General features: G+C 36.7%; 1 protein-coding gene across 1 annotated transcript in view; it reads right to left on the bottom strand.

Moving 5' to 3' along the window:
• CNTNAP2 (contactin associated protein 2) overlaps nt 1-13,144 on the bottom strand; it is an 850,526-nt gene that overhangs the window by 33,186 nt on the left and 804,196 nt on the right. Inside the window, exon 21 of the mRNA XM_087917173.1 lies at nt 11,212-11,305. Within this exon, the coding sequence (XP_087773299.1) occupies nt 11,212-11,305 (94 nt within the window). The remainder of the gene's footprint in view (nt 1-11,211; nt 11,306-13,144) is intronic.

The following is a 13,144-nucleotide window of genomic DNA, read 5'->3' as shown; positions in this document are numbered from 1 at the left end:
AGTCAAAATCAAATGAATGCAATCATTCAATCATTCACATCAAACCTTAATTCTGTACCAATCTTCAGCGAGCTGGATTAAAAAGACCAACGGGCCAGATGTGGCCCACGGGCCGTACTTTGCCCACCCCTGGGTTAGACAATAATTAAAACAACTATGCCCTGCAGATACACAAAGCTGCTATTATGACATATTAAGATACAATATAAACACAAAGGTGGAAAATCTCTACTATTTAGAATTGATTGTTCATCTTTTCCCCAAGGGTTCAAGGCAGCACTTACAGTATTTTGCCCTCAACAGCCCTATGGGTTAAGAGAGGATGACTGGCCCCAAATCATTCAGTGAGTTCCACAACAGTTAAGGATTTCAACCTCTTAGATTGTCTAAGTCCCATATTTTATTAATTCAAAATATTACTAGTTGATGAATTATTTTATGCAAAACCATTATCTCAATACCTTATATACAATATTAATTTAGATGCAGAATTAATTGCTCTGAAAGAACTGGAAAAAAGAATTTGGCTGAAAGACAATAGGAAATTGCTACGATATAGTATGAGTTTTTATTCCCACAGGAAACCCACATTTCACACGTTGGCATAAATCAATTATGAATTATCAAGGCATGGTTTCTTTCCGGAACAATCTGCTATTATAAATCAAGATGAGGTGATACAAGGATTCTTAAATGCTTTAACTAATGCAAACTCAAATAACGTAAGAATAGAAAAAAAGAGAGACAGAAAATCAGGAGTTTGGTAGCACTATTTTCCTCACCACAATAGACTAACACAGTACTCTCTCTCTCTCTCTCTCTCTCTCTCTCTCTCTCTCTCTCTCTCTCTCTCTCTCTCCCTCACACACACACACACACACACACACACAGAGGGAGGGAGGGAGGGAGAGAGAGAGAGAGAAGAGAGAGAGAGAGAGAGAGAATATGTGTTCTTAATGTTTAAAAATATCCAGTAGGCATCAACAAGATGCAGCAAAATGGAGATATTTAGAAGCTTTCTTAAGTGATGACCATCCTAGCCTTAAAACATGGATTTTGTCAACCTAATAATGCTTTAGGATTCCTTTTTGTGAAATTTATTTCTTTATTTGGGCTGCAGTTTTCCTAGACTTTTATAGAGAATAGACTACAGAATGCCATAAATTTGCAATTTTCCAGAAATCATGACAATGCCATCTTGCAATGATAGGCTAAACCACCATAACCTTAAATGCCTTCCTTAAGAACTAATCTTTACAGTTATTCAGAAGCCAAATAAGATAGGGGACGTCTGGATATCCAAGGAAGAGCTTGGGAAATCGAGATTACATTCTCCAGACAGTTCAGTTGATCAGATATGTTTCACATATGTTTTATTTTCCTTTTTTTATATTTTAGCAACTCCCAACCTTGAATTTGGTAAATTGTAAATGAATGCAATGTCTTATGAGCACACAGTCAAATGATGCTCAGCTTGGAAAATAAATGAAGAATAAATAGATAGATTTATAAATAAGATGTGTACTACAAATTATTAAAATTATATCTGCTGAGAACAAGAACAGGATATATTTTTGACAGCTCCTACTCAATTCATTAATTCTTTAATCATTTCCAGTAACTTTTTACATTTTTTTTTACATTTTATGTGATTTGTCAATCGCTTACAAGATACAGATATAAGAATAAATATAGTTTTTAATACATGAGATAGATACTTATAAGAAAAATGAAAAAAACAATAGAACAGGGACAGTAGGCAGGATTGGTGCGCTTCTGCACGCCCCCTACAGGCCTCTTAGGAAGGGGGTGAGGTCAATAGTAGACAGTCTAAGGTTAAAGTTTTTGGGGTTACTTGTTTTATTGAAGCACTAGTAGTGATCTCTTGAATTAAAACATGGAATTTTATGTTTTTAATTTTTCTTTTTCCATTGATAGACACATTCTCATTGACATGCAGTATATATAAAAAAGTGGAATCTAGAAATCATTGGGCATTCTGCTGTTTTGTCCCTTATTAAGAAGGAAAATGTCGCTTTGCCTTGATTGGGTATTATGCTATGTAATTTCTGAGGAAATTCATGTAGAGATAATCAGATTGCATTTCTAGAGACAGAACTATACTATTCTTATGCCAAGACAAGGTCATGCTGTAAAAAATGTTAAAATTGGAGACTAAATGCTAATACATTAATTTTGATAAAATATTCAGCAGTTGATGTCCAATTTTCCAAACAAGTGAAATGGTCTTGGCTAAAGTGCTAACAGTCATCCTTAAAAAGACTTTCATTCATATTACTATTGAATCTTTACTTTAACAAACGGTATTAAATATTGTATACAAGGCTAATTATCACTACATCATGATATCACTATATCATACTGTAGCACTGTGATTAGATCTGAATTCTGCCCTGACAAATAAAGTCATTTAATTTCATTTATCAGTCTATATTCATCTCAGCCATGAAGTTTTAATCTGTTTTTAACTTTCATCCTGAGAAGTAGGCAGTGATACCATTCAAGAGATAGAAAAGAGCATATCTAGTATAGGTCAATATGTATATTGAATTTTTTAATGCTTATTTCAGGGGTCCACATTATAAAGCTGCCAGTCAAAATGGTGAGATGGTGAGCATATAATAAATAGATAAAATTACTATTGACTGCTGGAACATAAGGCAGGTGGTACACAGTAGCCTCACTTTACTTTTTTTGTAAAGTTTTTTTAAAATTTTTCAATATAGTCAATATTATTTCATGGACAATGTGGTGCCTGAGTGTCATTCATTTTGATACAAAAGTAATATTGATACAAATGAAAATTACTATGTTAATCAGACTTATGTGATCTAATGTTATTATACATATCTGTATCAGTACATAATCCTTCATTTTTCAATTTATTCAATATTTGCTACAGCCTTCTAATAGTAATAGCATTTTTGAACAGCCACATTTTACTATGGCTTTAGGTGGTTTTGTTTTAAAGCACCTGAATTTTAAAGAATTCTTTCTTTAAAAAATTAGTTAACATTTTATAATCCATCTAACCCTGAAAATTTAGGAAAAGCTTGAGAATTTAAACACATATAATAAATTTGTAGAGTTGTTCTGAAGGACCTTTCAGTGATCCTATAAAGAGATTTAGATTGTCAAGAGAAATAGAAAAAAATAATTTGGTAAGGGAAATGTTCTAAGTATATGTGAATGGAAGTGCATTATTTCTTTGTCCTATCAGTTAATGTGTGGGTGGGTGGGGTGGAGGAGTGTTTGGAAAAAATGGGGAAATAGGAACTCAGCCCAAATTGGAATTGAAAAAAAAAAGTTGAGTTGTTTTTTGTTTTCTATATCTACATCAGGGGTGTCAAACTCAAGGTCTGCGGGCCTAATCCAACCTGCATGGTGCTTAGGTCTGGCCCACAGGACTAGCCTGGAAATATCAAAGGACCAGCCCATGTTGCTTCTGCCGGCCAAAATGAGTTATGGTGAGGCCTCACGAGGACCCACCCCTTCTGGCCCATTTTGGCTGGCAGAGTGTTGCACAAACAGATCTCAGGGTTATCCCATTAAAATAATGTCCAGTTCCAGAATTCATAAAGAGGGGGGCAGAGGAGGGCCCTGTAGTCTTCCATAGACCAAGGCCATGGAGAGAAGTTGGACTCTCCAAAATTGCATTCTGACACCTCCCTTAAGGTAGGAATGGAAGCCAACAAAGCCTGCCAGAGGTCTTTGTGGGAGAGGTACTTACCCCCCTTTTTTCAGCAAAAAGTCCACCAGGGGTTTCTAGCTACTAATAGTGACTAAATAGTAGATCAGCAAAATATTATGGACATAATATAGTTATATTGTAATTTTTTGCTAATATTAAGTCCTCCTCTGGGGCTGTGTCCAAGGTAGTAACAAAGATTGTTAGACCATTGGACAGACAGTTTTTAGAGGTACCAGGAGAAATTGTCAGTTCATTTATGATCTGCTCCTGTACAAAAGAGTCAAGCCCCATAGCAGCTGGGGACTTTACATGCCTTTAATCTCTACATTATGGAATTGAGACTATTTGTGCCAGAAAGTAAATCTCCCTTTGTCTGGAATAGCTATTTTGAATGCAAAGGGAGAAAAATGCATTTTGAGCCTGTGTCAAATGCCTGCCATAGCCATGCCTCAACTGTGCCCCATGCCCACCCCAGCCCTCTGAGGTCAAACACAACCCTGATGTGGCCCTCAATGAAATAAAGTTTGACACTCCTGATCTATAGGAATCTTTTCTCAATGAAACTGGACTTTACAAACAATTACAGTTTAATCAATTACAGCCTCCTCAGGATTGTCAGCTTCCATCTCAATTCTTTGCAGTGGATATTTGGACAGAACCATAAGGTAACCCACTGCATGCTTTCCTCCATGTAGTTCCATTAAGGATTACTTGCTGAGTGTGGTAGTTACTTACTATGGTTGGCTACTTACAATGGTTTCATGTAATTGTGGCTGTCACAGCACCCCTTGTAGTCAGGTGATTGTCAGTTATAAACATTCTTAATTATGATATTGCGGTATCCGCTGGACACATGATTGTCATTTATTACATTCAATACCAGCTTCCAACAAGCAAAATTATGGGGAAGCTGGTAGGAGGTTACAAATGGCAATCTTTTGATTGTGGGATGTTGTAGCAGCACAAGATATTCTGGGACTGCCAGAAATTCCATCATAAATTAGTGTGGTCTCATGACATTATTTCTTCTGACTTTATCACTTAGTCACAGAGTTCCTAGCCCCAATTATCATTTGTACGCCAAGACTCCCATAGAATACAATAAAGCATCTACAACTATAAATACAGTAATAATATATACCAGAATTATAAGCATTAATATTTATAAAATCAGGTCGACTAATTAAATCTAAAAGGAATTTGTTATCTTTTTAAGTTAGCATAATGTTTATGCTAAGATTCAACAAGAATATCAACAATATAAACAATAGAATAATAAACTAAAATACAGAATTATAAAACAATTGATGGACATGAAATAATAGGATACTATGATCTTGTAAATTTTTCTGCAGGCAAGGAAACAGATAATAAATATCAGTGATAAAATAAATCCAGAAAGCCTAGATTATTTGCTATTAATGATGTCAAATAATTTGAATGTCAAGATAAAAAGGATGATACAGAAGAAAATGAGCAGTACTTTTAACATGTAAGTTCTATATGGGCAAAGCTGGTCTATATGAGGATTTTAAAAAAACCTCCCTACCAAGACAGCTTGAGCAAAACATTAAAATTTGTTAATGTCATAATTTGCTTATAACTGGCTATTTCAATCTGCCTTTAGATACCTGGCCAGAGTAAGATTAAAGTTTAAGCATCTAGATGAGCCTTGATTGACACATATAATATAGTTTTTTGACTTTCTATATCTATTATTTTCTGCCTTATTTTAACTTTGCTTTGATCATAAACTAAGGCTACCATGGCTTCCAGAGAGTAGCCACAACGATGCAACTTATACAAGATGGAGCATTTCCATTTGCTGATAACTTATCAGAGATAAAGGGACCACTGGATAGAATACTGTTTTTAACTAACAAGGGTATTTTAACTAATAAGGATATTAAACTATATCATTGTATTAACCTGAGTGATGTACACTAGCTTCCAGTTGGAGATTAACAATAGAAACTGTAGCACATCTACATTGTAAATGTGAAACAAATCTGTATTGTTATTAGATGTATAATGACTGGAATAGATAAGAATAGCTTCAAAAGCAGCCCTTCAGAAGCTAAGAACAAACAATTCAGTTATCCTTGGTTGAATTTGATGGCTCTGATTTTAATCACAATACATGTTTGTTTTACATCTACAGTATGAATATACATGTTATTTGCAGCTGGAAGCCAGTGTATTCAAATTGATATAATGATGTGCCAGGATTTAATCTCTATTGATGCAGCTGAACCTGCCTTGGTCCCTGGAAGCCCTAAGCAATGACATCAGACATTCTTTCCTTCTTCTAGTGCAATCTATTCAGCCACACCTTAACCAATAACAACACCAAAGGGCAATACAATTTTCCCAACATTCCAATCTGCTTACTCATCTGCTTACTCATCTAGTATCTCCTTTTCAGGAATTGTCAGAGTATATTCATTAACTGGCCAAGACATGGTTAACAAAGTCAGCAAGTGAGTAAGTATGGTAACAGACCAGCCAATGAGAGCTGACAGACTGGGTGTGGTTTGGCTCTGTGTGGTTTGCTGAGAATTGAAATTGAAACTGATATCTGCTCTGAGCTGGTGCTGCTTGTGTTTTTGCTTATGTTACATTTAAATAATTTACAAATAATATTGTAAACTGCTGAAGGTTTCTCAAGCTATCATTTACATCGTTACTGATATTATGATTGTGATAAATATTACATTTGCATATTTCCATTTTTTGACTCATAATTTTTTTAAGCAGGTGACAGTGCTTTAACCAATCATATTTCAAAATGGTTGTAGAGATAATTCAGATGTCTCTGCTTACACAATTATGAAGTACATCTATGAAATACATTTCAAATAATTTACACTATTGTTTTGATTTTTATTGTTGTACAAACTCAAAATCAAACTTGCTTAAGGTTGGTACCACTATCATTAACACCATCACTACCACCATCACCACCAAAAGTTTACAATTTCAAGCAGAAGATGTTTGGAGAGGAGGAGATCAGAAACAGTTGGTAGGAAAAAGTTTAGATAATGTTGTTATCCAAAAGTTTGGATAACTTAGAACTGTGTTGCTTGCAGTCAGACCTAGGTATTGCATACAAAATTATACATAGTTATTTTTACCTGTAAATGACCTTTTCTGTTTTAATCGCAATAATATGCGCATGAACAACCGCTTTAAACTCAATGTAAATCGTTGACTGTAAAAAATATGATTTCCGTAATAGAGTTGTCAAAGTCTGGAATGCCCTACCTGATTCAGTTGTCTCAGCTATAAATTTTCAGTTTTAGTCACAAACTGACTTCTGTGGACCTTACTTCATACTTAAGTGTCAGTAGAGGGGAGGGGGATACATAAGTGCACTAATGTACCTATCGTCTCTGTCATTGTATTTTTAGTCTCTTATTCTTGTTCACGTATTTGTTTCGCAAATTCCAATAAATAAATAAAATAAAAATGCCCTTGCCAGCTTTATAATTTCATGAAATTTCTCCTAAAGCCATGCAGGCATGAACACTGAAACTGATGAGCACCCAGTTTTGTGCTTCAACCTCAGAATGGAAGAGGGATGCATAAATAATGACAGGCTGTTCTTTTCAGGAAGAGCCTGATGGTTCTTGCTGATGCTTAGAGTTTCATTGAATATGCCTCTTTCTGTCTCTCTCTCTCTTCCTCAGTCATGCTTGGCCCAGAAGTGGAAAATATTCTTTAGATTGGGAATGGTTTTCTAAATTAGGAAAAATATCCAATCACATTTATGATTCTAATTCAAATGTTCATTAAATAAGTATAGATGAAAAAAGGAAGTAAGGAAATTGCAAAAAAGAAAAGGCTAGTTGTATTTACAAAAGTAATTTTAATTGTCTCAGGAACCTACAAAATGCATAGCATACAAGCCTTTTATTAGCTCATAAAATATTTATTTTTATTTTATTATTTTTATTTTTTCCAGCCTCTATTGATTTTGCACATAACTCAACTTCAAAATACCATTCTCCTCCTATTTTCCCCACAACAACAAATCTGGGAGGTGAGTTGGGCTGAGAGAGAGTGGCTGGCTGAAAGTCACCTAGTTAGTTTTCATAGCTAAGCAATAGTCTATAGTAGGGGTGTCAAATTGGTGGCCCATGGGTTGGATGTGTCATTCACAGGCCACACTTACCCCAGCTCTGTGAAGGGAAAAACATCATGATATGTCACGTGACAGCAACAAGACGTGGCGAGTTTGACACCTGTGGTCTACAGCAAATGTCTTTTGAAGACAGATGAGTTTTCCAAATCAGTCAATGTTTCCTAAAGCAGCGGTCGCCAACCTTTTGGACCTCAGGGACCACCAAACTCATAATTTTAAATCCCACGGATCACTAATTTGAATTTTGACTGACGGTGGCGCAGGAATTTTGACTGACAGTGACCAGCTCTCAAGAGATGAGAGTGACTCCGGCTGCTTCTCTCCGCTAACAGGCAAAATTGTCTCTCTAAGTATCAACGGTGAGGTGTCAGATAAAATGGTTAATTCTGTATTGTTGAATTTCCACTGCTTATTACCTGAGGTTTTAAATACTGTAACGTTGATTAGGAGGGGGAAACATTTATGGTTTTGCATTTTGTGATTATCAGAAGCCACTCTCCAACCAGTATAATAAAATGGAACTATTTTGCCATTATATTACATTTTCTCTTTCTCTCAACAACCTCTCTACCCCAACTATTATATTTATCAGCCTGAAATGGGCCAGTAATATAAAATACAAGAAACCTTGCCAAAAGGCTCTGATTTTGTGACAGGGACCGACACCACAAATATGTGAAACTCTTGATTCCTGCGGTGGTCCACGGCAGAAAAAAAATATGGCAACACAAGTAATCAGGAATCTCCCCTTCAGAAAAGGAGTGGCTGGCTGGATGCAGTTTTAAACCTGGAGCCCCGAAGGACTCCAGAAGGACTCCAGGCTTGGGTGTTCCTGATAGACATGCAATGGGGGACAGGGGGCGCATCCTTGGCCAGGACTGCAAATAGGACACCCAGGAGCTGGCAGGGTTTAAGAAAGGGGCGAAAGCAGCGGCGGCAGCAGAGGGAGGGTTTTTTTCCCCCCTTTGTGGAAACCCCTTCAGGCACTGCCTTTTCCCTCCCAGTGCTGCCTCCAGCACTGATTGGAAATTCAGCGCTTCTGAATGGAATGCTGGATGGAGTGCTTCTCTGGCTGCTGCGCTTTGATGATGGGTGCAGGCAAAGGTAGCATCCTCAGGGCTGCGCCACTGGAGCAATGCTGGCACTTTGGGGATGAGAACCCTCCCCCACCCCCCCATGTTAGCAAGGTGCAACAACGTTGTGCTCCCTTTTGCACAGGAGTTCGGCCAAACTATCTGCAAAATCGTCTCTCTTGAGGAGCGCTTGACAGTTTGCAGATATCTTGGCCACCTGTTAGCAGAGAGAAGCAGCTGGAGTCACTCTCATCTCTTGAGAGCCTAGCCAATGTTTCCTGTGCTGCTCATGCTTCAGCGCTTTGACTCCCAGGGGCAGGAGTTTAGCCAAGCTACCTGAAAAATAGTCTCCCCCTCTCTGTGAGTGCTCGCAGAGAAAAGCATCCAGAGTCATTCTCGTCTCTCAAGAGCCCAGGCAAAGTTTCCTGCGCTGTTTCTGTGAGCGCTCCCGAGAGAGATGATTTTGCAGATAGCTTGGCTGAACTCCTGTCCCTGGAAGTCAAAGCGCTGAAGTGGAGATTTCCAATCCCACTACGGGCCGGTCCCATATTCCAGAGCTGCAGTAGTCACAAGACTCTCCCTTTGATCATCCTGGAGTAGCTCATCCATGGCAGGCCTGTGCACAGGCCAGTCCTGTGACTACTACAGCTCTGGAATATGGGACTGACCTTCCCACCAATGTCAGCAAGCCACCTTGGGGTGGATTTCCCTCTCCTGCTGTTGATCTTACCTTACCTTCCAGTTCCAGCTCACGTGGCTCTACTCGAGGTAAGGTTTGCGCTTGGCCAAAGGGTGGGGACCAGCAGGTGGGCGGGCCAATGTGGGCAGCGCAGACTTGTATTCCTTTGCAGCCTGGATTGATTGCTTTGGGGGGGTACTTTGGGGGAGGCATTACTCTGCAGCCCATCAAAATTTTCTCGCAGCCCACCGGTTGGCGACCACTGTCCTAAAGGATCAGTTTAAGATGCTTTGCTTTCTAAGGCAAAGAGTAAGATAAAAAGGTAAACTCCATTTCTATATATAGAAGCCACCATACTGCAATTGATTTTACTTCTAGAGATAGGGCGAGAGGACCAGGAAGTACAGAAAGCTTGGTGCTTTAGCATCTGATACTATTTCAATTGCTCCAACCATCTGTGGTCAAGCCTAATTCTGGCAAAGCTTATATTCTATGGGTTGTCCTTGATTTATGACATTTGAGCCCAAAATTTATGTTGTGAGAAATTTAAGTGAGTTTTGCCCCATTTTATGACTTTTCTAGCCATATTTGTGAATCACTGCAGTTGTTAAATTAATAATACAGTTGTTATGTGAATCTAGTTTCCTCATTGACTTTGCTCATCAGAAAGTCACAAAAAAGGATCACATGACTCTGGGACATAGCAACTGTCAGAAATGTGAGTCAGTTATCAAGCTTCTAGATGTAAATCATGTGACCATGGGAATGCTGCAACATTCATAGGTGTGAAGAATGGTAAACTTTTCAGTGCCATTGCAACATTGAACATTCACTAAATGAAGTGTTGCGAGTCGAGGACTATTTGTACATGGGCAACTTGCTTTATTGTTATCAAAAAAGGTGCTTTGTAAGTGGTTGACAAGTAAGACATAAGAATTCTTTGGCAGCAGGTAGAATTTAGAGTATACCAGAAATCATTCAGAACTTTAAGATAAATTTCAACTTGCTAAAAAATAATGTTGAATACAAGAAACCTTAAAAAGCTGCCTCCCCCCCCTCCTCCCCCTCCTCATCTCTAGACATTATTGGACTTTGCCTTCCAATCCCTTCTTCAACAGATTTGAAGTGGAAAAAAAAATACTTGTACCTACCTGTCCATTAAAGGATGGAGAAAAAATAATGGCTACTATTTTCCCCCCTGCCCTGCAGCAGGGTTCAGAAAATACTGAAGTGATAAGTTGTCAGCCTCTGTGGCTCAGTGATAGGAGCTAATCATCCATCTCCTTCGGATTTGCTAAAAAATCAACTCTTCCATTTTTATATCACAATTACTTTAACAGGGCAGGTCTTTTAAAGATATGAAAGATGAAGACAAATAATAAAAAAATGAAATCATTGATTTTTTTTTAAAAAAAATCTGATCATATATGGGACTTGCTACGTATCAGAGAAGCAACTGGCATTGTATGTATTTGTTTTATACTTTGCAATTTGGAGTTTAACTCTAAACCCTGAGTAACTTAGAATTAAAAAGAGTTGAATAATGTACTAATTAAAGCTAAAATCCATATAAACATAAACAATTTCTGAAATAGATTTTTACCTATTACTTTTCCTAGAAAGAGTGACTTCAGTGAGCTGAACTGAAGGCTTGATGGTCCTGGTATAGTGTAGCTTACTGGGGGATAAAGGTCCAGCTAGAGAAACATGAAAAAAAGATGTCAAACTTTGAAGATTGCAGGCTAATAAAGTTACTGAACTGGATCTTCTCTGATGATATGCACTGCTCTGCTGTCAGATGTTCTTGTTTTATCCCTGATAAGCAGTTTACCATGGTTGGCATACTTAGGGAATCAAAATCAGGCCATCGTTCCTTTGAAAAGGAACTTCCTAAATATGGTATGCATTCAATCTCACTCTACCTCAGATTCAGGTGGTCACATAAAATCACAAAAATCAGGAGGCTAGTGGTACCTTTTCTGACTAATACATTTTATCAAAAGGCATATGCTTTCATAAGCGGTCACCATAGACTAACACAACTGTCTTTCTATAAGAGGCAGAATACTTTCTATTATCCATTAAGTGAGAAAATGAAGTGAGAGGCATTCATTTAATCTCTCATTCCTGGTAGATTGCAAAAGAAATTTATTCAGATTTGACACAGATCCAAATAGTAAATTTGATACCAAATTTTGATAAGATTGAAATGAGATTAAGAGAAAAAAAGAGAGTATTCTAGGTTTAAAATTCAGTTTCAGTTAGTTGTTTTAAACAAATTTGATTTGTTGAATTTGGATTTCTTTATTACAAAATAAAAAATGAAAAGTACCTCATATTTATTTTGGAATAATTTGTTATTTCTATTATTCGAGACATAGAAATACATAAAATCAGTTTAATGTAACTTGAAATTAGGAAGTAAAAGAGCTAGAAACGGAGTTGTAGAGAAAAGAGTATAAATTTCACAGTCCAATAAATTTTGGTATACTGTTATAAACGCAATTTTCCGATGTTTAAACTGCCCTTTTAGTTTGCTTATATGTTCTATAAGTATTCAGATATTCTTGGCCAAGTGCTGAAATTGGCTAACAGCCCAAAGAAAGAAGAAAGTTGGATGCAAATTATTACTTTGGCTAGAAAACTTTAAAATACAACTTTAAAGATTCAGTGCATTTTGGAGCTGTGTTCTTATACTTTGACAGAGATATACTATTAACAGTTTATTAAACCAGTCTGGTTTTTTTAAAAGAAATGTTATCAGATGGTCAAGATCATTAAAAAGAAACATTTTTATACAGACTATCAGAGTTGGTTTATTTTAGTGTACTGGGATGATACTGCAAGCAAATTTCTCCATTGGGTTTACAGGAATATCACTGTGAATTTTATTACAGGAATATGGATATCTTTTGCCAAGGAAATAGTAATTTCCACAAAACACAGTCACTACTAATGTATATACGGACGATTAATATGCATTTCATAGATCTCACAGTTAAAAAAAAAAACACTGTCTCCATACGAAATGGCTGCTAGACTCAGCATTTCTGGGAAAATGCACTCAGGAGGTAATTGATGGGCTTGGAAATATACAAGTTATTTTTTGCTGGCAGAAATTTTTCTAGAAGCTATGATATGGTGCCATCTTGTGGCTCTCAAGGGGTAAATCAATGGAAGGGAAAGAATTGCACAGCTCCCATTCTTGGTATAGTTTTTCTAATAAACTTTAAAAGCAGAACTATAAATTACAAAATGCTATATAGATGTGTAACTTGCAGAGACATGTAATTGATAATTACTATTAATTATTGTACACCATTCAAAGTCTTCTGAGTGATGTAAAATGGTTAATAAACAAACACATTTAATTATAGTTTGAGATTTTAAAAGGTGTTGCATTTAATAACTTTTTAAAAAGAGAAACATGATCTAAGAAAAATATTTATGAACATAATGAATATACATTTAGAAATTCCTTTTGCAAGAATGTCTAAATATATGCTATTACTATAAAAAGTAGTAAATTTCATATC

The sequence above is a fragment of the Pseudonaja textilis genome, chromosome Z (genome assembly GCF_049901715.1).
Source record: "Pseudonaja textilis isolate UNSWEBS1 chromosome Z, rPseTex1.2, whole genome shotgun sequence".
In the NCBI taxonomy this organism is placed as follows: Eukaryota; Metazoa; Chordata; class Lepidosauria; order Squamata; family Elapidae; genus Pseudonaja; species Pseudonaja textilis.
Note: the sequence above shows the minus strand (reverse complement) of the source record. Positions and strands in the feature narration are given on the sequence as shown.